This window comes from Tursiops truncatus, chromosome 6 (assembly GCF_011762595.2).
Source record: "Tursiops truncatus isolate mTurTru1 chromosome 6, mTurTru1.mat.Y, whole genome shotgun sequence".
NCBI lineage: Eukaryota > Metazoa > Chordata > Mammalia > Artiodactyla > Delphinidae > Tursiops > Tursiops truncatus.
Genome location: NC_047039.1, coordinates 19,961,015 through 19,986,592, shown reverse-complemented (window position 1 = coordinate 19,986,592; position 25,578 = coordinate 19,961,015). Strand labels below are relative to the sequence as shown.

The 25,578-nt window shown below is 37.4% G+C and overlaps 1 protein-coding gene across 3 annotated transcripts in view; it reads right to left on the bottom strand.

Moving 5' to 3' along the window:
• The window catches only part of SPTLC1 (serine palmitoyltransferase long chain base subunit 1), a 74,970-nt gene that overhangs the window by 4,871 nt on the left and 44,521 nt on the right, over window positions 1–25,578 (bottom strand). Inside the window, exons 7-13 of one of the 3 annotated variants that reach the window (XM_019936300.3) lie at window positions 18,826–18,955; window positions 15,123–15,212; window positions 9,552–9,659; window positions 7,306–7,401; window positions 6,851–6,947; window positions 5,695–5,749; window positions 1,458–1,575 (exon numbers count right to left, since the gene is read on the bottom strand). In XM_019936300.3, coding sequence (XP_019791859.1) covers window positions 1,458–1,575; window positions 5,695–5,749; window positions 6,851–6,947; window positions 7,306–7,401; window positions 9,552–9,659; window positions 15,123–15,212; window positions 18,826–18,955 — 694 coding nt within the window. Of the gene's footprint in view, window positions 1–1,457; window positions 1,576–5,694; window positions 5,750–6,850; window positions 6,948–7,305; window positions 7,402–8,669; window positions 8,789–9,551; window positions 9,660–15,122; window positions 15,213–18,825; window positions 18,956–25,578 lie in introns of those variants that run through there. The other 2 variants (XM_019936301.3, XM_033857740.2) reach the window with 2 other exon arrangements.

Genomic DNA, 25,578 nt, shown 5'->3' with positions numbered 1-25,578 from the left:
CTGTCACATGAAGGTAATGTCATAATTTGACTCTTACTAGGCTTGTCTGTTCTGCTTATATTTGTTATAAATTTGTTTTGGTATTACATTTGTATGGGAACTCTAATTAAAAGGATGTTGTTCTTCCTTTTATAGCTTATACATTTAAGTAATATGACAATAAAAACACCGAGGCAGTAAAAAAGGTCTGTGGGATGCTTTTCCCCTTTAAAGAGTTTTTTTTCATGTTTGCAGAGCTGCACCTGAGGAGACATCCGTGACATTTCCTCACCCAGCGAGGCGAGAGCCACTCCAGCCTGTTCATTCATAATCTGACACGTTTCCTTAATTAGGAATCTCATATTCTGGGTTTGGTTTTATTTTGTTTTTTTAGGACAACTGACTCTGGAAGGCCACAAGTTGCAAGAAGCTCTCCACGAATCAATGCTCCACAAATTGCAAGAAGCTCTCCACGAATCAATGCCTGCAGGTACTGTGGTTCACACATTGTAGGGTACAGGTCAGCTGAAGCCAGAGGCTGGCTTAGCACCACAGTCTCCATACTGAGCAGCCACGTGACTGCCTGCTGTGCCACAGCCGGGCAGGGGCACATGGCAGACTTGACCGTCACTACTACCCTGATGCCTGGCAGCACGGACTCAGGGAAGGAGCCTCTGAAAGGAACCGTCAGGACAAGCAGGACAAGGAAATTCTCAAATACATACTCCACGTATTTCAGATTCAAGTACAAGGCAGCACCCCCCTCGGTGCTCAGTGCTGCAGGGCCACTTGACCATTCTTTAGAAGGAGGAAAGTGAGGAGAGAGGACTTGGGTGAAAGCAGCTCTACTGAACAGTAAAAGGCCAAGGGATCTTCCCTAGTGATGCGTTTCTTAGTTAATACCTAAGGTACACTTAGTAGTAAGACTTTCAGAAGTCAGACATTTAAATCAAGCTCCCAAGTTAGGCATGGTAAAGGAGTGGCTCTTCTTCCTTCCTTTTTGGTTACAAGATTATTTCGACCTGTTTCTGAGCTATGCTGGGTGTTCAGCCCCAGTCAGCTGTCCGGTGTTGTGCGCCATCACCATACACAATGCCATCCCCACCTACATGTGCAAAAGCCTGGCTTTGTAAATAGTAAGCAACTGGGTTTTCTGGAAGACTAATTATTCAGAGTGGAAGCAAAGTGTATTTTAATACAATGTGGCAAAGAACACAACTTCAATGTGAACTGAAAATTGACCCAATGGAATAACCTGCAGCCTGTCAGCAGAGACTGCTACAGATGCCACTGGGCAGGGACAGATGTCGGGAAGGCTGGGCATCGGAACAATTCCATGTCACCAGAGGGGTAACCACAATTTCTGTTGTACCCAATCTCTTAGGGCAAAGAGAACATTCTTAAAAATGACCTTAAAAATTGCTTGGGTTCAGGGTAGAAGAGTACGAAGAGATTCACCCGAATAACTGGATACTCACTTGAGTTACTATTTCCTGAAGTAGTTTAACATCTCTTTCTCGACACCCAGTGCTCTCTTCCAGCTGGAGGTGAAATGCTGGAGAAATGGACTCACCCACCACTTTTAATCCAGAAATGCTGAGGAAGGGTAACACACACACAAGCATAAATCCTCTTCCGAGCTCAGATTTCTCACATATAAATAATTTTACAAAGTCTGCATTAATGAAGGTGACAGAAACTTGGGACTTCCATGGGAAACATCATGTGGTGGGATTCCAGATCTGACAAAGGGAGGTAAAAATGCACGCTCTGGGCAGTGCTTCCTAGTCTAGGACACCCTGCAGCATGGCTGGGAAGAGGATTCCCGGTCCCGCGGGACCCTCCGGCTCACATTTCACAGAGAACACGTGCGTCATCCCCAGCCTCCCACCAGACGGTCTACGCGCCTCACCCACCTTGGCTGGGGCCAACCCCTCCTCGAGGGGCCCCTTGCAGGCCCACTCAGCCCTGGGCCTCTGCCCTGTCGCTTCCTCTCACCTGCTCTCTCCTGTTCTTGCACGGTTAGCGCCAGACACGCCCGGTCCCAGGTCCAGGGGGGGCCTCCCTCATCACCCACTTTAGGGAAGTGTCTGCACCATCATTTTCTATTACCTCTGTTTCCTCCATGGATAACATATTATAATTGATAATGTTGCTTCCTTATTTTCTAAATCTTTAGTTTGTATCTTGTCTTTTATAAACAACAGGGATAATTTCTGACACTAAAATTTTATACTTCGATCACCAACAGTATATTTAGGTTGTAAAGCTGTCTTCTTGTGTACATGTTTAATTTTAAATTTTTCTTGAATTACAATTATTTTCTTCTCTCTTAGGATTAACAGCACAGAAATCTGCTGTTTCTCAGGAAGGAAGGGAGATTTCTTTAGGGGTGAAAGCCTGTATTTTCAAATGATTATTGCAGTGTTATGAGAACAGTAGGCCATATAATTTAGCCATGTATGGTTTGATTTCTGACCTATCTCCTAGGACAAAAAGAGTGATACATGTCTATTTGAAATTGGGCTAAACATTTTAAATGGCTTTCATTTAGTCTGCTTTACCTGGAAAGATTTGCTTTTCCCTTAGAATGAAATGAGCACAAAAAGCACTTGCTGGCATATTCGATTCTTCAAACATGTTTAGGACTCAACAAGCTTTTACTGAATGACTACCTGTGCCGAGTATCACATGAAGTGAGGAAGCTAAGCTCACCTGCCTTTCAAACCACCCTTGAACATCATTAATTTGTGTCTACTTTCTTTAAATGTAATGCATCACACTAGGATCTCTCAGTAAATCAGGCTGCAGATTTGAATCATGGAATCTTAGACTCTAGGGCTTCTGGAATATGGGGAAACCTTATAGATCAGTTGTTTTACTACTGTAGAAACTAAGAAATATGCTTTCAAAACCCATTTCTTAGGTGAATTTTGAATGTGTTAAACTTGTACACAAAGAAGTATTAATTGTTTTAGGTCATGTACTCTCAGGGAGAACTTAAAAAATTACTTTTCAAATTGCATTTCATATGAATTAAATGGCCTGGATTTTCCTTGATACAAACAAGGCACCTATAAGCCCAATCGAGCTTATTATTTGCTCAAATGGGCTCATCTCACATGTTAGGTGGAGCAAGTTGGTGTGAGAAGGAATGAAACAAAATGCCCTCTTTCTGGCTGCCTGGATGCTGCATTAAAGTTTAACTAAAACCAAATGGACAGAGAATTATAACTTGAGTTCAGAAAGTTAGAAGTTGTGTTTCAGAGCCTGTTATACTTAAAAAAAGCATTTCTGGAGAGCACATTATTTACCATATTATTTTACCCATTTTACCAAATGGAAATACTAAACACTGGTCTAGGTCCTAGGGATAGAACAATCAACAGTTCAGACGTGGTCTCCATCATGTGCTTAGTGTGGGGAAAGCGCTGGACATGAATAATTATCTGTTAGAATTTAGGAGCTCTTCAAGATTCCAGCAAGGACCCAAAGCAGCATAGGCCGCTGACTTCCTCTCCCAAATGCAACCTCAGAGATGAGAGAAGCAAATCACTGATTAGAGGAGACTAAAAAAAATTACTTAGAACTGAACACTGAAAATACTTACTGCCTTTGAAATGTTTATCCTTAAGATATTTATTGGAAAATAATAACACCAATAACCTAAATGTAAAAAGCTAAAAAAGAGTAAAAAAAACCACAATTCAATGAAACAAGAAAGTAGAGAAATAAGGAAAAAAAAATCAATCAGAGAAAACAAAATATGAGTAAAAAACAAAATCAAACTTAAAAAACGTGCTGGGCAAAATCCTGGACAGATTATCATAAGAATGAAAACGACAGAAACAGAAAATAAAAAGGGGAAATAACAGACACAAGAGAGATAATCACAGACTATGCCCAGCCCAAAGGCCCCAAGTCTAGAGAGTCTTACAGAGGAGTCCTGCTCAACTTTGAAGAAACAAATAATCAAGCCTGGTCTTATACAATGGCTCCATAATGCAGGGAAGTGGAAAAACTGCTCAATACTTTATTGAGGCTACCACACATTGATTCCTAGGTTATGTAAGGTTGTTGTAACAAAAGATTATAGGCCCATTTAAATTATAAATATGGATATAAAAATTCAAAATTCTAACAGGGCAGAAAAATATACTGTAATCAAGGAGGGATTTACTCAGGAATGCAAGGATGTTTTAACATCAGAAAATACAGTCATCCCTCAGTAGTCACAGGAACATTCTGGGTAAAGTGCCGTAGAGGTGGGTTTCAGTAGTTTCAAGTGTACATGAGAGGTGAGGATGTGGAGAGGGCATAAACAACTCTGGAAAAAGACTGGCTATAAAGAGAAGCAGAGCAATGGGCTAGTTGCTAGAGGAGAGTATGGGGCCACAGGAAAGAAGAATTTAAGACAAGATAGGGCAGGGTGTACTTGAATGCTAATCAAATGACTCAGGAAAGGGGAGAGACTGAAGAGAAAGGATAGGAGACAACCAAAGGCACTTGGTCCTTAAGAAAGAAGAGCTGTGATAGATGGAGGAACGTTTCTTTGGCTATAACACGAGGGAAGACTGGTTCGGATACCCGCAGGTGTGCAGGTCTGTGAGGGAAAATGAGGGAGTTCCCAAGCGACAGCATGAGGCAAGGCTGTCAGCTAAAACTGGGTGGAGTGAGACAGAGGGTTAGGGATTTTGGAGAGAAGAAAAAGTGTGAAAGAACTGGGAAAAGTAGAGGATTGGATTTAAAAAATAAACAAATTAACACTCATAGAATAAAGGGCATCTGAGGTAGGTGTTCATGAATTGACAGTGACTCCAATGTGCTAGGCTGAACTGGTTTATTAATATTTCATAAGCCAATGTAACTGGAAACAATAATATCTCTCTACCATAAATCATACAAGGACTTTTGTTAGGATCAGAAAGTCAGACCCAACTTCAATTATTTCTCCCCCTACTTTATCGGGAACATCTGTGACCCGCTTATTTATTAACTGTCCTTTTTAGAAAAGTTTCTAGTTTCCGTATCTGGCAATAGGGATAGGACTTCCATGACTGAGAAGGCAGGTTTCAACTTGGAAAGGCAAAAAGAAACCACAGGCAAGGTGAGATCATTTTCTGTAAGATAAGAAATCTGCCTGAAGATGTCACTAGCCTCAATTTTTTTCTCAATTCTAGAGGAATCTTAAAGAACTACTCTTGTGTTGTTAAAACAAAAGTAAACAGAACCCTCATAAGGTTCACTTCTATTTCACTTGTTTCTTTTTCTTGAAGTAACTTAAAATAAATCAGTAATTTTCTAAAAAGCAGCATGGACAGTATGAACCCACTGTCATCCTTTTATCCTTACAAGATGTGTGGAGATTCGCCAGTATTCATGCTGGTTATTTCTGGTGGCAGCGTGTTGTGTTATTTTTTTTCATCTTTGTTACCTTCTGTACTGCTGTAGTATTTTACCAACGAGCTTGTATCATTTTTAGAAAAACAAAGTTATGATATTTTAAAACAATGACAAAATGAATGCTCTGGTTTCACACACAGAGACAAATTTGAATGAACTGTGTTTTTGGTTTCTTAGCTGCAATTTAGACAAACTGACTCAAGCCTATTAAATGCACTGAAACCCAAAGAGGTGACATTCAAAATTTTTCACAAGTTGTTTAAATGTTGTGCAGATAAACTTTTGAGTTGGTTGAAAATATGTAAAACTCACCCTTGTAAAGCTTTATGAATTCGTTTGCACTTTTCCTTCAACACTGCAAAAATATCTGAAGGAAACAAATACATTAGTACATTTGGAAGACTGCATATACTAATCTAAAAATGTTTTTAAAGATCCAGTTCATCAATTTAAAATGCAGCAAATCCTTCTGCCCACTAATAACACACAAATAGACTGCCAGTAACTCCTCTGAAGGTCCCCAACTTTCATCTGTGGCATATACTAGCTGGCACCTGCTCACCCAACTTTCAGCAAAATCTGGGATGAGGTTTTCCACAACAAAACAATGGCTCTTGTTCTTATTAAGATACTATAAATTATCTGGCCAAGAACAAAAGGGTACAAATATATTAAATATTTCTGGACCCTAAACAATTTGGGAAAAAATAGACATTGCAGTAATGTTTATGATCTCTTCTTGATATTTTCACTTTCTTTTAAGGAAAATCCACAAACTGAAATATCTGAGGAGACAGGAGTGGCAGGTATCTGACAAGCAAGCATGTGAATGTGCACACAGAAACACTCACTTTTACTGATTCTCTGAATTAAAACCAATGCTGAATCTTTAGAAATTTATAAAATTTAAAATTACAAATACCAGGCCTGCTTTTCCATTTTCCTTTTAGCCTTTGGTGAGGAGGCGCTATCACAGCCCCAAACCACATTTTAAATTGAGTCGACTGCCCATTAAGCAAGCTTTAATAGTTGGTAAACCTGTATGGCCTCAGCACCAACTCATGAATCAAAGGCTGATGAGGAAAACTAGACAACAGTTATAAAATTATAAGTACCAAGAATTAGCATACTTCAGCTAATTTCTCAAAAAACCCCGATAAACTAAAGGATGACTGGCCCAGAGCTAGTCCCTCCTTTTCCTGGCATCTCTGCCCACCAAGGGAGTGAGCTTTGCTTTGGCTCTGCCTTCACCTCCAGAAACACGAGAGAAGCTCTAACCCGAAACCCTGAGGCAGGGACAAAACTTCTTCACCATCATTTTTCCCATAAATTGCCAGATAACGTAATTCAGAGCCAGAGCTTTGTCTGGGAAATCATTTCCTCCAGCTAATTTCTCCAAAAAGGCAAACCAGCAGCATGGCTAACATGACTTGAAATATCTTTGACTTCCTGTGTTTAAAGGTTATACCTGGATTTTCTTCCATGATGTTGAGGGCCTCAATTGCAGCAGCAGCTAAGAGGGGAGGTAATGAAGCTGAAAAGCAGTATCCCTGGCCGGAAAGTCGCTGAGAAGAAACACACAAGTTATAAAACATAAACACTTTTTTTTGTCTTTGTTTTCCTTTGGCTAAAAAAACTAAAGGCACCAAATCTCTGCACTCCCTATCAAATAGCACGTACAAATGGTGAGGTGGTAAGACCCAGGCATGTACAGAAGTTATGTAACAAAACCAAAACTTTTTTAGAAAGGGAGATAATTTCTAAATGTAAATATTTTGAATGATTCTTTAACAAATCTACTTCTAAATAAAAATTGTGTGACAAACTAAGTTAGAATGAAATTTTGTAATAGCAGTTACATTTTTAGTTGACCAATGGAGCAACAGGTTTCAGTTTTTACTTCTGTTTTTAAAAAGAACCCACCTGATGGTCAATTACAAAAGACCTGCCACAGCAGAAACCCCCAATAGAAGCAAGTGAATTCTCCATGTTGGCACTGATAAGATCAATATCATCAATCTGTCAGAAAAGAGGGACAGCGGGAGTTATTTCTCAATTTAAAGAAAAGTTGGGGGGAAAGGCCAATGTCAATCCTAGAGACAAAATTTCAGCACTAATCATGTCAACATCTGGATTCAAACTACCTCCTTGAAAATAAAGGGTAAGTCATACAAAATCAATCGTTAAAAGGACCAATGTTTCATAGCCCACCTCTGAAGATGTCTCACTTTATACTTTTTTGCCATTCCATCATTCATTGACAATTTATTCACCGTGGAAGAGCTAGATAAAAGATGAAATCTAAAGTTGTTTGATACTAAACATATTCAGAGGTACAAGATAAGATCATTTCCTTGCTAAAACAGTGGTCTCAGCTGTCCTTCTCCATAGAAGGTACTTGAGAGAAATAAACAGAAATCTATCAGGGTTTTGAACACTTTGGAGCAAGTACTACATTCCATTTACCTTTTCTACCTTTTCAAAAATGAAATCAATTTATCCAAACATGATGGCAATGGGCCATCATGGGCTCTGACCAAAATGGACCAACTGGGCAGTGGATGAACCTAATGTGCCCACTGGGCTCCTGAGTACCCACTACATTCTCAACAGCTCAGCACTCCTTTGGTCCTCACCTTCTGCTCCAGCCCCCAGCACCAAGTTCCATCCTGCATACAGCAGCCATTCTGTAATTACTCACTGATGGCCATAATAATGACTGGTCAGATCACATCTGGTGTTTTCCCAAGTGTTCCACAGATCCAACAAGGAAACCTGTGCACTATTCTTTTTTTTAACCTTTCATTATGAAAAATTTCAAACATATACAAAAGTATAAAGAATCCCCATCACCAGATTCAATAATTATCAACTTATGGACAATCCTGTTCCACGTATAAGCCCCCTACTGCCCTCTTCATTTCTTTGGAGCAAATCTCAGACTTTTTATGTTTTCATCTATAAATATTTCAGTGTGCATTTCTGAAAGATATGCACTCTTTCAAAAACATTACCACACTTAAAAAATGAAAAATTTCTTAATATCAAATACTGAGTGTTCAAGCGTCTGTCTCACAAAGCTTGTTTTTCACAGTATTTGTTTGAATTAGGGTCCAAATAAGGTTCATACATTCTGCACTCTTACTCAAGCCATTATAAATACTACCTCTGAGACAACTGCTGGAAGCAGTGAGGAAACTAGAACAGTGAAATTAGATAGTGCTTTTTCCTTCTTTAAAATGTTCATGCCTTAAAAATTGCTCTGGTGTAAATTTTACTTGAATTACATTTCCATTTATCTTAAATTCTTCAGTGCATTTCATTGCCAAATGTCAGTTTGTCTTTGAAGAGTATGCTTCAGTCAACTTGGTGTGATATTCATTCTGCTCTGCATTTTTCTCTAGGTCTGTATGGGTAGAGGGATGCAAATAATCTAAGGTGAGTTTATGTTTTATAGTTCAACATTTTAACACAAGTTGCAAAACTTTTATGCACAAGATTTGGAGAAAAGCTTCCTTCACATCAACCACACAGAGGTGGGTAAGGACAGGTTCTGCAGATGGGCCCACACTGTTCCTCTCCGAGGCTCTAGGAGCAAAACCCACTAAGAGTGGGGCTAGTTGAGGCTCATTTCCTTTCAGCAAAAGAAACAATGAAAAACTCACTCCAGTTGTCTGGGACCTTGAACAGCTTTGTGAATCCATGCTGGTGGTATTTCTATTTTATTTATATATATATATATATATATATATATATATATATATCACCCCCATACACACAAATAAAAATACAGAATTTTAAATATTAGAAAGAACATCTTTTCACTGCTTTGATACTTTCTAAAGGACAACTTAGAGAATTCTTACTGATTTTAAAGAAAAAATGGAAGGCAAATTTAACTGTTTCTAGAGAAGAAACACTGAAAGCTGGGATCAAATGTTACCATGTAAACAGAACACAAATTCTATGATTAGCCACTGAGTTCCAAGGGAAGATAGGGACCCTGGTCTGGCTGACCCAATCCTCTGTGGGCTCAGTGAAGTGACAGACACCAAAGCTGCACCCTGCACATTGATGAGGAACACTGTCTTGTGCCCATGAAACCTGCCCAGCAGGATGGAACTGCATGGTTACTGTAAGAGGGAATGTTCCAAAAAAGGAGAGCTTACATCGATTCCAAAATGTTCAGTGACTCCTCGGCCATGCTCCCCCAGGACTCCAAACGAAAGGCTTTCCTCCAGAAAGATCCTTGCTTTATATTTGTATTTTAACTTAACCTAAGTGGTAAATAAACACAACTTTAAAATACTGAAAATTCATAAAATTCATATTTGTGAATCTGCCTACATGCTAAAATTTATTTGTAACCTCCAAATCGATACTTAGGGCATATTTGCAGGGTGGTGAAAAACTTTGAGTCACCTGAAATGCACCTTCCCAGCTGAGTTAACAGGCTACTGCTTCAGCTTATATTGCAAACAAGTGTCCTTTTCACATTCTGTTTACTGCCACATTTTTCGCATTTTGTGCTTTTCTTTGTGATTTTGTTGTTTAAAATGGCCCCCAAGCACAGTGCTGAAGTTTGGCCTAGAGTCCCTAAGTGCAAGAAGGCTGTGATGTGCCTTATGGAAAAAATGTGTGTGTTACATAAGCTTCATTCAGGCCTGAGTTATAATACTGCTGGCTGTGAGTTCAATATGAATAAATCAACGATACATATTAAATAAGGTGTCTTTAAACAGAAACACATATAAAACAACGTTATGTATTGAGTGACTGATGAAAATGTTGTGACTAGAGGTTTGCAGAAAACTAACTCTGTATTTGCGCTAGGAGCAAAAGTTCAGTATTTGCAGCAGTTTTACAGAACATAAATACACACACACACACACACACACACACACACACACACACACACTTTATAGAACATAACTACCATGAATAATGAAAAATAACTGTATTTTAGATGCTCTAAAATGGTTCAATTTAACTCAGTAATACAGACAGCACAATGCCAATTTTTAAAGAAGGAACTGTTAAGACATTATGAGTACAGACATGTAATCTATCTGTTAAATACTGGTCTGATTATACATAAAAACTCCTAGAGAAATGTTGTAAATATTCTTCCCTCAGAGGCACTGTTCCAATTTAGATTCATTTTTTTAATCCAGAAAAAGTTTTCATTAATATGTTTTTTAATCTTATTTTTCCCCCTTTGCTTTCCGGCTTATAAGAAAGTCCTTTCCCATCTAAGGTTTAGATGCATATTTATCTATATGTTCTTCTAATTATTTCATAAATTTTTTGGTTTATACATTGGGAGGCTGAACATATGTACAGATTTTTTCCCCCTAGTGTTTAACTGATTTACCCCTTTATGATATGTATGTGATAAGTTTCACAGCTGAATTAAAATACAGTGATTATCAACCACTAAATTTTTATATATATAACATGAGAAGTTGGGCTCTTAAATCTTTCCATGACTCATGTAATCTTCTCTCGTGCCAGAATCATAATTTTAGTTATTAAATGTTTAATTACTATCATTTTTTCCACTGAAACTATAGAAATAATGCACAGAAATATATAAGATGGGTTGATGTCTCATATCCTGAGTCTGATAATTTATTTTTTAACCATCAAGATTTTACAGGCTAATCTTGTGAATCAACATGAAACTGGGAGAGGGGTCCTCACTGGGCTTTTAGCTGAGTTTTCATTAACAATGAACAAATTGATTTGGGGAGAATTACAACTTTTCAATACTGATTCTTTCCCATCCATTAATATGAGGTATTATATGAGTGAGATAGTTTCTAAAAACTATGTTTTAGAAAATATTTAATAATATCATCACAGTACTGGAACACAAATAGACAAGTAAAACAAAACAGGAATCCTTTTGTCAAACCCTAATTTGTATCCTGTAATTTTACATACTAAGTACTTTAGGTACTTGATCTGTTCCTACACTTTACATTTTGCTTCATTGGCTATATATTTGCCCATCAGTACTGCTTTATTATTGTACCCCTGTAACATACAGTTCTAGTATCTTGTGGCCGACTATCTCTCCTACATTATTCTATCAGTCTTTGACACTCACAAAAGGAAGGAGAGGAAAACAAATCATCTCTTTTACTGACATTTAGGATGTATCTAGATTTCCTCAAGAAATAGTGAAAAACTAAAAAAATAAGATATGAAACCTTTATTTTGAATCCCTACTCAATTGATGGACTCATAGATTCAGATTTTAATGGTCAAATGCAATGGTGGTTTATTACAGGAAAATCAGTGTAATACATCAGATTAATAGAATGAAGGATAACCACATGATTAACTCAGCTGAGGCAGAAAAAGCATCTGACAAACCCCAAATCTCTCATGAGACAAGCATTCAACAAATAGGAAATAGGAGGGAACTTCCTCAACTTGATAAAGGGCATTTATGGAAAACCCACAGCTAAAATCATACTCAATGGTGATGGCCTGAAAGCTTTCCCCTTAAAGAGCAGGAATGACACAAGGACACTCACTCTTGTCACTTCTAGTCAGCACTGTACTGGAAGTTCTAGCCAGAGCAATCAGGCAAGAAAAAAAAAAGAAAAGCATCCATCCTTGGAAAGGAAGAAGCAAAACTAGCTCTATTCACAGATGACATGATCTTATATACAGAATACGATCCACAAAAATACTGTTTCAGCTAATAAACAAGTTCAGCAAAAGTTGAACGATGCAAGATCAATACACAAAAGTCATCTGTATTTCTATAATTAGTAGTGAACAATCCAAAAAGGAAATTAAGAAAACCATTCCATCTATAATAGCATAAAAAAGAATAAAATACTTCGGAATAAATTTAACCAAAGAGGGGCTTCCCTGGTGGTGCAGTGGTTGAGAATCTGCCTGCTAATGCAGGGGACACGGGTTCGAGCCCTGGTCTGGGAGGACCCCACATGCCGTGGAGCAACTAGGTCCGTGAGCCACAACTACTAAGCCTGCGCATCTGGAGCCTGTGCTCCGCAAAAAGAAAGGCTGCGCTAGTGAGAGGCCCGCGCACTGCGATGAAGAGTGGCCCCCGCTTGCCACAACTAGAGAAAGCCCTCGCACAGAAACAAATATGCAACACAGCAAAAATAAATAAATTAATAAACTCCTACCCCCAACATCTTCTTAAAAAAAAAAAAAAGTAACCCAAGAGGTACAAGACTTTACAATAAAAACCACAAACAATACTGAAAGAAATTGAAGAAAACTGAAATAAATGGAAATACATTCCATGTTCATCAATGACAAGACTTAGTATCATTACGACGGCAATACTTCCCAGAGTAATCTAAATATTCACTACAATCCCTATAAAAAAATCTCAATGTAATTTTTTACAGAAATGGAAAAGCTGATCCTAACATTCAAATGGAATTTCAAGGGACGCCAAATAACCAAAACAATCTTGAAAAAGAACAAAAATGGAGAACTCACGTCTTGATTTCAAAGTTTACCACAAAGCTACATGAATTAAGTAATTAAGCATGGTACTGGCATAAGGCTAGACATATAGACAAATGGAATAGAACTGAGAGTCCAGAAATAAACCCATATACCTACAGTCAATTGACTTCGGCAAGGGTGCCAAGACCATTCAATGGGAAAACAATAGTTTCTTCAACAAATGGTACAGGGACAAATGGATAACCACATGCAAAAGAATGAAGCTGAATCCCTCTCTCACAGAATATACAAAAATTAAGTCAAAGTGGATCAAAGACCTAAAATAAGAGTTAAAACTATAAAAATCTCAGAAGAAAACACAGGGGTGTATCTTCATACCCTGCAATATATTTCTTAGATATGACACTAAAAGCACAAGTAACAACAAAAACTACATAAATTGGACTTTTCCAAAATTAAAAACTTTTGTGCATCAAAGGACACTATCAAAGAAATGAAAAGACAACCTATAGAATGAGAGAAAATATTTGCAAATCACGTACCTGGAAAGGGTCTAGTACCCAGAATACATAAAGAACTTTACAAAAAGACAACCCAGTTTAAAAATGGGCAAAGGACTTCTACAAACATTTCTCCAAAGATATACAAATGGCCAACACAAGAAAAGTGGCCCAACACTATTAGTCATTCATGAAATGTAAATCAGAAATGCAAATATACTTCACATCCACTAGAATGGCAAAAATTAAAAAAAAAAAAGTATACATTGGTAAGGATGTGGAGAAACTGAAACCCTCCTCCATTGCTGGTGGGAATGTAAAATGGTATAAGCCACTGTGGAAAACAGTATGGCAGTTCCTCAATAAGTTAAAAATAGCATTACCACATGATCCAGCAATTACACTGCTAGGCACATACACAAAAGAGTTGAAAACAAGGATTCAAACAAATACTTGTACATGAATGTTCACAGCAGCACTATTCACAAATGCCAAAAGGTGAAGCAATCCAAATATCTGTTAACAAAAAAACCAAAATGTGATATACCCACACAATGGAATATTACTTAGCTTTAAAAAGGAATGAAGCGAAGAGTAGCCCCTGCTTGCCAAAACTAGAGAAAGCCCACACACAGCAACGAAGACCCAACGCAGCCAAAATTAAATAAATTAAAAGAAAAAAAGAGGAATGAAGTACTGATAAATGATGCCACAAATTGGATGAACGATGAAAACATTATAAGTGAGTGAAGCCATAGTCATATATTATATGATTCCATTTATCAGAAATACCCAGAATAGGTAAATCCATACAGACAGAAAGCAGACTGGTGGGGGCTGGGGGCAAGGAAAAATGCGGAGTGATTGCTTAATGGGTACTGGGTCTTCTCTGGGAGTGACAAAAAAGTTTTACAACTATCTAGTTGATGAGTGCATAACACTGCGCACGTACTAAATGCCACTGAACTCTACACTCTAAAATGGCTAGTTTTATGTTATGTGAATTTCACCTAAAAAAAAATCTCAACAGTCATGGTTTCTAAAGACAGTGTACTGTATCCCCTTTTAAAAAGCTGAGTTTTAAAAAGTACATATTATATGATTTCATTTATACGAAGTTCTACAAAAAGCAAAACTACAGGAACAGAAAGCAAGTCAACAGTGGCTTGCAGCCAGGAATGGGGTACTGATTACAAAGGGGCATGAGGGACTTCTGGAGTGACAGAAATGTTCTATATCTTGACTGTGGTGGTGGTGGTGATAGGGGAGTATACATCTGTCAAAACTTATCGAACTGTACACTTAAAGTGAGTATATTTTATTATGTGTCAATTATACCTCAATAAAGTTGGTTTTATAAAACTCAGTCTTGGGCTTCCCTGGTGGCGCAGTGGTTGGGAGTCCGCCTGCCGATGTAGGGGACGCGGGTTCGTGCCCCGGTCCGGGAGGATCCCGCATGCCACGGAGCGGCTGGGCCCGTGGGCCGTGGCCGCTGGGCCTGCGCATCCGGAGCCTGTGCTCTGTGGCGGCAGAGGCCACAGCGGTGAGAGGCCCGCATACCGCAAAAAAAAACAAAAACAAAAAACCTGTCTTGATTACTCTTTAAAGGTCAGGGTTGGCATTTAACGTTAATCTACTACCCTAGTATGATCAGAATTTGCTTATGATACCTATTAAGCAAAGCAATGCAGACATTATACATTAAAAATGGTCATAAACAAAAGGCCTAAGTGCCAAATAGTCTGAATACTAAAATAATAAATAAACATGGTTGCTCACCAATTCTGGAAGAGGGCAAATAGTTCCAGTATTCATATACAACCCTTCGACTACGATGAAACGTCGAGTTACACGAGCCTTGCGAGGATTCTTTAAAAGAAAAAAAAAGTAGATGTTTTAAATTTCAGTAACTCCAAATACATAATCTGTTATGTGCTCTCTAGCACTTTCACCCTACAAGATTTATTCACCAAGATAAATCAACAAATAGATAGTCAAACTAAATTAATTTCAAGCTCAAGGTTTGAGATCCTGTTATTTTGAGATGAAAAACAGTGCTTTCTTCTCTCAGACATGTTTTCAGGTCACACAGTCAACTAGGAGGCCTCACACACAAACACAAACTGTTTAGACACTGAGAATACTAAAACACAAACAAAACCCTCCAAGCCCAGAATGACTGGGAAGGGACCCAAGGGAACTTTCTGGGGGAGATGGGGACGTTTTATGTCATGATGGGGGCCATGATACCTGGGCTACACGGGTATAACCACTGGTCAAAACTGTATAACTAGGACTAATGTATTTCAATGTCTGTAAATTTTACCTAAAATAAAAAGAACTCTAATGATGATGACAATCATCATCATCACAGAGATTGAGTGGGGAGTTAGGCGAAGGTTCAGATGATACAAGAATGGCAGAATATTGAAAACAAAGCCAGGAGAAGGGTACAGGGGGCTTCACTATACTACTGTCTCCTTTGAATGTGCCAGAAATTTTCCTAATAAAAAGTTAAAAAACAGACAAACCCTGATCTCCCTTATTTACCAAAAAACAGATGAAACCCTTTTCCTTCCTTACTCCTCACTACTGGTTCAAGTAAAACTGGACCATGACCTCACCCAGTGACGTTCGAAGGTGGTGCAGTGGAGGGACTCTTTCAAGTAACACACACCTTCCCACAACCCACTGATGTCATATCACTAATAAACCACTCCCATTGCTGAATTTGTAGATGTTTCAGGTACACTGCACTGAAAAAATTCCACAGAGTTTGCCGCCACCTTTCTACTCAAAGGTTTCTTGCCTCTAAGCTTCTAATGAACAATTAGAAACTCAAATATCAGAGCTATTCTTTAAGGGGTATTTTAGAACCCACAGCTGTGTGTTAATGCTCAGAAAAGTGTCGGCTGAAGCATGCAAAAGTTTACATCATTCTTGGTCATCTTCACTCTGTCACTAACTCAAACCTGAAGGCTGTGGGTCTGCTGGGAGGTCACAGCTGAGGACATGGGGGCATCCCGCCTCTCCCTGCCTTTAAAAAACAAAGTATCTTTCTTATGATCTTAAAATACTCAATAAAGGAATATTTTATTTTTGGAATATTCTTGGGAAATGGAAAAGTACAAAAAAGAATTTAACAAATGAGCTCGTTACACCACACACTAGTAACTTTTTCTTGTAACTACATATCTTTGTGAATTACCTTGTTCAAATCAGGGTTTTAATCATTCTAGGACGTGAGGTTTTAAAATATTATGTTGTGAACATTTTCACATTATTTAATATTATTTAAACCATGATTTTAATGGAGATTTAATATTCCACCTTGTAGATATACCGTAAATTATTTAACTACTCCCACAGTGTTGGATTTAGGTTGTTTCCCTCATTTTGTTTTTTTACATCACGTGAATACCCTTCGATCTTTGACACCACTTCTGATTCTCTTCTAAAGACAGCACTCCAGAGGGTATGGATATTTAAGAATCCCAGAATATACCTGCCCATTTACCCTCTAGAAAGGCTGTGCCAACTGAAGCTCTCCTCAGAGTTTTTGGAAGGCCCTTTGTATCCTCACATACATCAGTGTGGCAGTGATTATTACCATAAAAAGTTTTCCCTAATTGGACAGGCAAAACCTCTTACCCTAATTTTTGTAATTGTTAGTGAAGTCAGACTATTTTCTATTTGCTCAGTTATCTGCATTTCTTCTATGAACTGCTGTTTTTATCAACTGTCTTTTTTTTTTTAAGAAGGATTAATAGGGGATAAGAGAACTCTATAAGAAAAGGAATGAAAAAACATATGAACCCCATTAGTTGGGAAACTGACAAAAAGAGTTTGATCCAAACTCAGATTATTTAACTTACTTTCAAAGGAAATATAAGCATCTAAGTACAAAATATTTAAAAATTTAACATTTATTATTTTTGTGAAAACAAAATTAAAAAAGAATTATTTCTAAAAACCAAAATGTAAAGTAATTCAGAAAGCCTACTCTTGGCAGGAATACGTAGTATAAATTAATTAGTAAAAAGGTAAAAACTATAAAATGGAAATAAATTTTAAGATAACTTTGTTATTCATTAAAAAAAAAGTCCCACAGATTATAAATCTTACACAACACACACACAGAACTTGAATATGTTGTCTTCCAAATTTGTACAATGCTAACTTGGCAAAGTAACTCTACAGCAGACTGGTTCATTGGTCACACTTTCTAAGGCAGTGTTTTTCAATACGGTAGCATTCCATTACTGAATCAGAAAAGGGACATCTTTTTACAATCTGTAGAAAAAATTCATCGGTGGAATGGTCTCAATTTTAAGATTTTCCCTATAGATTTTTCTAAATTGTATAATTATAAAACACTGTCTATAGCACACTCAGCATAAAATAGCATAAGTCTATACATATTCATCACAAGAATATGTATAATCATGAAGTGCTGCTCTTAGGTTATCACCTCAACAAAGATGATAGAATCCAAAAGGAATAATGCAAATATCTGGAAAAATGGAAATTAACACAAAATTAAGGATGTGATGACCATTTTTATCAGTTACTCTAGTAACGGACGAGTTACACTGGGAAAGTCCACTTGAAAGTGGTGTTTGAGACAAAGGATGTGATGAATGGGTTCCCAGTACAATCCACACACAGTGGTTCCTGATGGAGAACCACAGACCACAGAACTACGTTCTCTGATCATGTTGTCAGGGGCAAATAAATGCTAATTCTAACAGTGATGCTTTGAACACGATTCCTCTGTTCCACTCTCTATCAGAACAACAAGGAGCAAGTTCCACCTGCCTAATTCCCTCCCTGTTCCAAGGGACTACACAGGTGCTTGAGAAGAAGTGTAAATAGGTTGCAAGGTAGAAGGAAACCATGCTTGAGGCAGCTGCTTCCCACAGGGAGCAGCTGCTCAGGGATCTGGGATGAGGTTGGGGTAGGGAGAAAGAGTCTTCACTTTGTTCATAAATTCATAAATTAAGATCTGCCGCCATAGTGTCTTCCGGTGAATTGATACATGATTTATTCTAATATGAATAAGCCTATTTTGAATTCACTAGATACATCTTGTTAATGCCCTAATGAGTTCTGTTGTTACTTCTGTAGAGTTGAGTGTACATCCCTCCACCCCCAAAATGCATGCTGTTTTTCTTTCTCTCTTTTAGAAAGCTGTCTAGATAACCTTCCCTCAAATTTGCCATATATAATTATGGCAATGATGAGGCAATTACTATCAGGCTTGACTCTCTAATCTGAGGTACATTTAATAAGTAGAAACACCCTTATTTAGTGTCCAAATGTGATCCACAAGCAAGTTTTCATGACAAATTACCATTTCACTTATAATTCAGCTGGTTAGAAAGTACAAAAGAACTGCGTAATTTTCTTCAAAAGAATACCTTTTTAAAATTTTATTTTATTTTATTTTAATTTTATTGTTTTATTTTTTTAAGAATCATACCTTTTGATCTTCAATTTCTTGTTCTTTCAATAGTCGATCCAGGTCATCCATATCATTATGGTTAAACAGCTTAATGTCACTACGTGATGCCTGTAATCCCTTCTGAATAGCAAAGCAGGCAGCTTTATCTCTGCAAGGAAGAGAGACCCACCAAACTGGGGTTTAAAGGGTCTTGTCAACATTCTCAGAAAAGGAATGCTTGCTTTTGTAAGTTGACCAACATCCACTTGTTAAACTGAACATGGCAAATAAATAAAACATGTTTGAACTTTAATACATTATTGTTTGCACTTCACTCTGCAAGCCTTTCCACATAACTACCATACTGATTCTGTTCCAGGAAGCAAACTCTTGCCATATTTTGACATCTGAGAAATCAGCATGCATCTTACTATATGGATGGCATATTATTCAAAGTACTCTTCTCTTTCTGAAAAATAAATGAAATACTGGTGTACCTCACCATCAGTGGCATCTCTGATTTGACTGGCCACCACTTGCCATCAAAAGGAATACTGGGTTACTGACTCTACATAACCCAGGGGAGAACTCTGAGTCATGCAGATTAATCTTCAGTAAGATCTCCTAAATTGAGTTAATGGGGGGCAGGATATATTTCTTAAATTAAGTGTATTATTTAAAAGTGCATGCAACACTTCTACTTCTGAGAAAATAGACGTATTTTCCCTATTTTTCTCACTGGGTACAACCAAAAATCCTGGACATCATGTATAAGACAAACATAAGATGATGCTGAAAAATGGAGAGAAAAGGCAGACCAGCGAGGGACCTGAGAAATGACATGAAACAAGTTCCTGGATTTTTCTAACTTGGAGCTGATGCAGTTGGCAAACTGGAAATGCCAACAGGCAGAGACAGAAAAGCTCTGACGAAAGTCTGCTCTCTGTAGCCAAAGGGATAGGAAAGGGGGCAGCCCGGCAAATGTCTCTATTGCAGCCAAACCACAGAAAAACCTGGGCCTGTCCCCTCCACACTAGCAAAGGCTGAGAGGGAGGCCCAGACTCTAACCGCCAGAAGGCCATAACAAGGCTCCCCAATACCCCTGTGGGCGCTGTCAGAGAAGGGAGCCAGAACTTGTATCTCTGCTGGGTAGTAACAAGTGGCTCCCACTGTGGTGTTAGTGAAGACTGTGTGGAGAGACCTAACTTCCAATTCCCTGCAGGGAGAGACACTCTCCCCTGCCTATGCTTAGGCTGTGTCAGGGGAGGCTCAGAGAAGAGTAGGACTCTCACCAACAACCAGAAGAAATGAAAATAACCCCACCTCAGTGTCAATGGAGGCCCCGTGAGGACCCTGGACTTGTACTTCCACCTGACAGTAATGAGGCAGCAGTGCCCCCCTGCCCTTGTTGGAAGACTGTCAGAGAAAGCCAATTAAAACAGAAAGTTTAAATAAAGCATAAACTATAACAGCATAATATGAAACTGTTCATGTTTCACTTGTCATACCAAGAACCAGAAAATATCACACAATGAAAAAACAAACAAACAAACAAAAAACAATCAACAAATGCCAGTACTGAGATGACAGAGCTGTCAGGATGATCTGATAATGACTTTAAAACAGTCATGATAAAAATGTTTCATGAGTAATTATGAACATGCTTGAAACAAATGAAAAAACAGGAAGCTGCAGCAGAGAAAAGGAAGATACAAAGAAGAATCCTGTGGGGATATTAGAACTAAAAAGCAAAATAGTCAAAAGAAAAAGCATAGTGGATGAATTCAGCAGCAGAATGGAGAGAGGAAAGAATCAGTGAGCTGAAAGATGTAACAGTAGAAATCAAGTCAATGTAAATCGCAGAGAGAAAGTAGACTAGAAAGAAAAGAACAGTCTCATGGACCTGTGAGACTACAATAAAATATGCAGCATTCAAGTCTGTGGAGTTCTAAAGAGAATGAGGGTGGGACTAAAAAGGTACTTAAAGAAATAATGGCTGAAAACCTATAGATTAAAGAATAGGCTTAAAACTATAGATTAAAGAAGCTGAGCAAAATTCTTGCAGGTAAACCCAAACAAATAAATGCCAATACAATTATAGTCAAACTCCTGAAAACTAATGACAAAGAAAAAAATCTTGAAATCAGCACAAGAAAAATGACACCTTACTTGTAAGAGAAAAGCAATTTGAGTGACAGTAGATTTCTCATAAGAAACCATTAACAACAACAATAAAAAACAAGGAACCATTAACACCAGAAAAAAGTGTCCCAATGTATTTCAAATGCTGAAAAAAAAGACCTAGCAACCAAGAATCCAAAACTAGCAAAAATATCCTTTAGGAATGAGGGGGAGAAGACACTCTCAGTTGAAAAAAAACTAAGAGACTCTGTCCCAAGCTGACTTCCCCTAAAGGAATGGCTAGAGAAAGCTCTCCACATAGAAAAAATAAATAAATAAAAGAATCTTAGATTATCAGGAAGGAAGAAAAAACACTGTAAAGAGTATGAACAAACACACTAGGCTTTTCTTCCCCTCTTGAGTTTTCTAAGTTATTTTGGATGGTTGAAGTAAAAATTATAACACTCTCTGATGTGGTTCTCAAACTGTTTACAGGAAATACTTAAAACAACTGTATTATAAATAAGGAGAGTAAGGGGATGTAAAGGAAGATAAAAGATTCTATAACTGAACTGGTAAAATAACACCCACAGAATGTGATAACTTATGCATACATATAACATCATACTTAGAGCAATGACTAAAAAACTATACAAAGAGAAACACTCGAAAACAAATAAATAAAATAAATGAGATAAATAAAAATGGAACTCCAAAACTCATTCAATTAACCCTGAGAAAGGCAGGAAAAAGAGAAAAGAAAACAAAAAACAGAGAGAACAAATAAGAAACAAAAAATAAAAATTGGGAGATTTAAGATACCATATATCAATAATTACATTAAATGTAAATGGCTAAAATATACAATTTAAAGACAGGGAGTGGCAGATTGGATTAAACATGCTGTCTATAAGAAATTCACTTCAAATGTAATGAGATGGGTAGTAAGGGAATGTGTGTGTGTGTGTGTATACATGTAGTTATATATATATAGTTATATGCTATATATATGTAAGTATGTTATATACAGTAATATAGGTAGTAAGGGTATACATATATATTACATACAATAAACACACCATGCAAACATTCAAAAGGGAAAGCAGAGTGCCTATGTTAAAATCTGATAAAGTAGACTTTGGAACAAAGAAAATTACCAGAGACACAGAAGGATGTTATATAATGATAAAAAGAATCAACTAACCAGGAAAACTTATCCTAAATATGCACCAAATAACAGAGCTACAAAAGACACAAAAACTAATAAAAGTGAAACAAGAAATTGACAAAATACAACAACTGACAGAACTACCAAACAGAAAATCAGCAAGGATAAAAAAGAACTCAATAACACCATCAACTAGAAAGATCTAATTGTCATTTATAGAACACTCCATTCAGCAGAATATTTTTTTTCTATTTAATGATAATGACAAAAAATTTTTTTTTCTCAAAAGGTAAATAAAGTTTCATATGTAAATTGCTTTTTGTCTCACTAAAACTTTTATATAAGTATACCTTAGGAAGTCGACATGTAAAACTAGCGCTTCTCTTAGTGGATTAAAGGATAGAAGTGGCAAATGAATGTTCTGTATGTTTTTTTGGTTTTTAATTTGCATATCAGTGGCTTTTAAAAAATAATGGTCAGTGTAACATTTGATCATCGAATACTATAATATGAAAAACAGAAATGTATAAAGAAGGAAATTAATCACATGTGTCCTATCATGGAGTGATACCTTCTCACTGGTGTCCTCACGTGGCCTTTTTCTGTATTTACCAGAATATTCTTTTTTAAGTGACTATGGAACATATTCCAAGATAGACCACATCATGAGCCATAAAACAAACTGTAACAAATTAAAAATTTCCAAACGCCTGGAAACTAAACAACACACTTCTACATAACTCATGGGTCAAAGAGAGAGTCTAAAGAGAAACAAAATACAGAAATGAACTAAACAAAAATGAAAATAAACACATCAAAATTTGTGGAACACAACTATAGCAGTGATGACAGGGAAATTCACAGCACTACTACATTAGACATGAGGAAAAGTCTCAAATCAGTAATTGAAGTGCTCACCTCAAGAACCTAGACAGAGGAAACTAAACTTCAAATGAGCAGAAGGCAGGAAATAATACCAGAAATCAGTAGAAATGAAAACAAAAATACAATGTAGAAAAATCTATGAAACAAGGAGCTGATTCTTTGAAAAGATCAATAAAATTGACAAATCTCTAGCAAAAATGACAAAAAAAGAGAGTAGACAGAAATTACCAGTTAGGAAGGAAACAGGGATCTGCAGACATTAGAAGGATAATAAGGGACTATCACAAACAATGCTACACATACAAATTTGACGATTTAGAAGAAATGGACCAACTCCTTGAAAAACACGAACTACCTCAACTCACTCAATATTTGAATAGCCTTACAAGTATTAAGGAAATTAAATTCATAGTTAAAATACTTCCAAAAAACCCCCCCAAAAACTCCAGGTCCAGCTGTTTTTATTGGAGAATTCTACCAAACATTTAAAGAACTAACAACAGTTTTATACAGTTTCTCCAGAAAATAAGAGGGAACACTTTCAAATTGACTTTATGAAGTATTACCCTGATGCCAAGACCAAAGTCTAAAAACAGTAAGTATGGTAGCATCAGGGAAATATAGACTAAAACTACAATGAGATATCTGTACACACCTATCAGAATGGCTAAAAAAAAAAAAAAAGTGACAACACCAAATGCTCCTGAGGATGTTGGAGAAACTAGATCACTTATACACTGTTGATGGAAATGTAAAATAATACAGCCACTCTGGTAAAGTTTAGCAATTTCTTAAAAAGCTTAATGCACAATAGTTTATGACCAGCAACTGCATTCCTTGGCATATATCCCAAAGAAATGAAAACTTATGTACACAGAAAAACCTATACAGGAATATTTACAGCACCTTTATTTGTAACAGCCCCAAACTAGAAACAGCTCTGATATCCTTAATAGGTGAATGGTTCAACAAACTGTGGTGTATCCATACCATGGAATATGACTCAGCAATCAAAAGGCACAAACTCTTGATTCATATAACAACTCTGGAGAATCTCCAAATAATTAATGCTGAATGAGAAAAGCCAATCCTCAAATGTTTTACCTACTGTATGATTACATTTGTACAACAATCTTGAAATGATGAAATTATAGAAATGGAGAATAGATTAGTGGCTGCCAGGGGTTAAAGAGTGGGTAGAGTAGAAGGGATATGGGTGTGGCAACAAGGGGGATTATCTTGACTTCATCAATGTCAACAGCCCACTTTTGAAACTGTATTACACTTTTGCAAGAGGTGACCATTGGGGAAGACTGGGTAAAGGGCACATAAAATTTCTGTATTATTTCTTACAAGTGTATGTGAATCCACGATTATCTCAATATAAAACACTTCATTAGAAAAGGGTACACAAAGTAACATAAAAAAGACAGAGTGACAAGGAAAAACTTACGTATATAAACAACCATTGTTCTGAGACCTACCGGCAAAGCATTATCACTGTTTACTACAAAAGAAAGAAAATAAAACATCGAACATAGAGTCTATGCCTAATGAATTTATCAAAAACAATTTATCAAATAATTTACTAAACACCATTTTTAACTCTAGCATTCCTACTTTCAAATGAATTTCAGGTGGAATATTTAAAATTATGTATAAGGGAATAATTAAGTTGTCTAATGGCTCACTAGAAACTGAAGTTCTAAGACACCAGGCATAAGGTTTGAAAGTGAGTTTAGACTAGGTTTCCTAGCAGTGAAAACCAAAAGGACAACATAGTATTTATTATCTGACAAAGGAAGCATACAAGTTCAACTGTAACTGTAAACTTTTTCTGGACTTTAAACTCAAAAAGGAATTTATGGTGGGGGCTTGTATAAAGCGACATTGGCTGACACTGTATTGTAGTTGTCTGCAACTATGCTTTATTAAAAAACTAGAATCACTGTTTAAATCACTGGCTCTCAAATTTGTGATGAGTCTTTATTATTATTGATTTTTTAAACTATGTGCAAGAAATTAATAGAAACATTCATTTTCATGGTCACATTGGGAAACAATTCTACTCCAGGCCATGTGCTGGAGTGCTCCCAGGTAACTGTCACAGGGCTGTGGGGAAGAATGGGACACAAGCACGCTGAAAACCCCTAGGAAGAGCCAGCCCTGCAGCGTGTGCTTGAGCTTGTTGCACTACAGGTGCTCCGACAGTAAGTGAGAAGCAGCAGGATGGTACAGGGACCGAGGTAAGCCTGGCTCTGAAGTCCAGTCACTTGGACCCCTCTTCTGAGCTCCAGCCTCCATTCATTCTCTTACTGAAGGTATTTATTGAGCACCACTAAATGGCACATGCTATCCTAGGCAATGGGCTGGTATAAACTGTTGAATGTGCTATAAAAGAGTACAGTGAGTGTGAGGCAAGATGAGCCAAGAGCAGAGGGTACGGGTGCACATGAGCACACATGCCCACACCTACATATATAAGTTAAGGGAGGCTTGAGAAACTGATTTTGACAGGCATGTAAGTGCCTACATGGTCATGGATTCACAAGGATACCAAACTCCTCTGGCTGTAAAATTTTCTCCACATGCAGCAAGGGGTCTTGACCTGGTCTGAG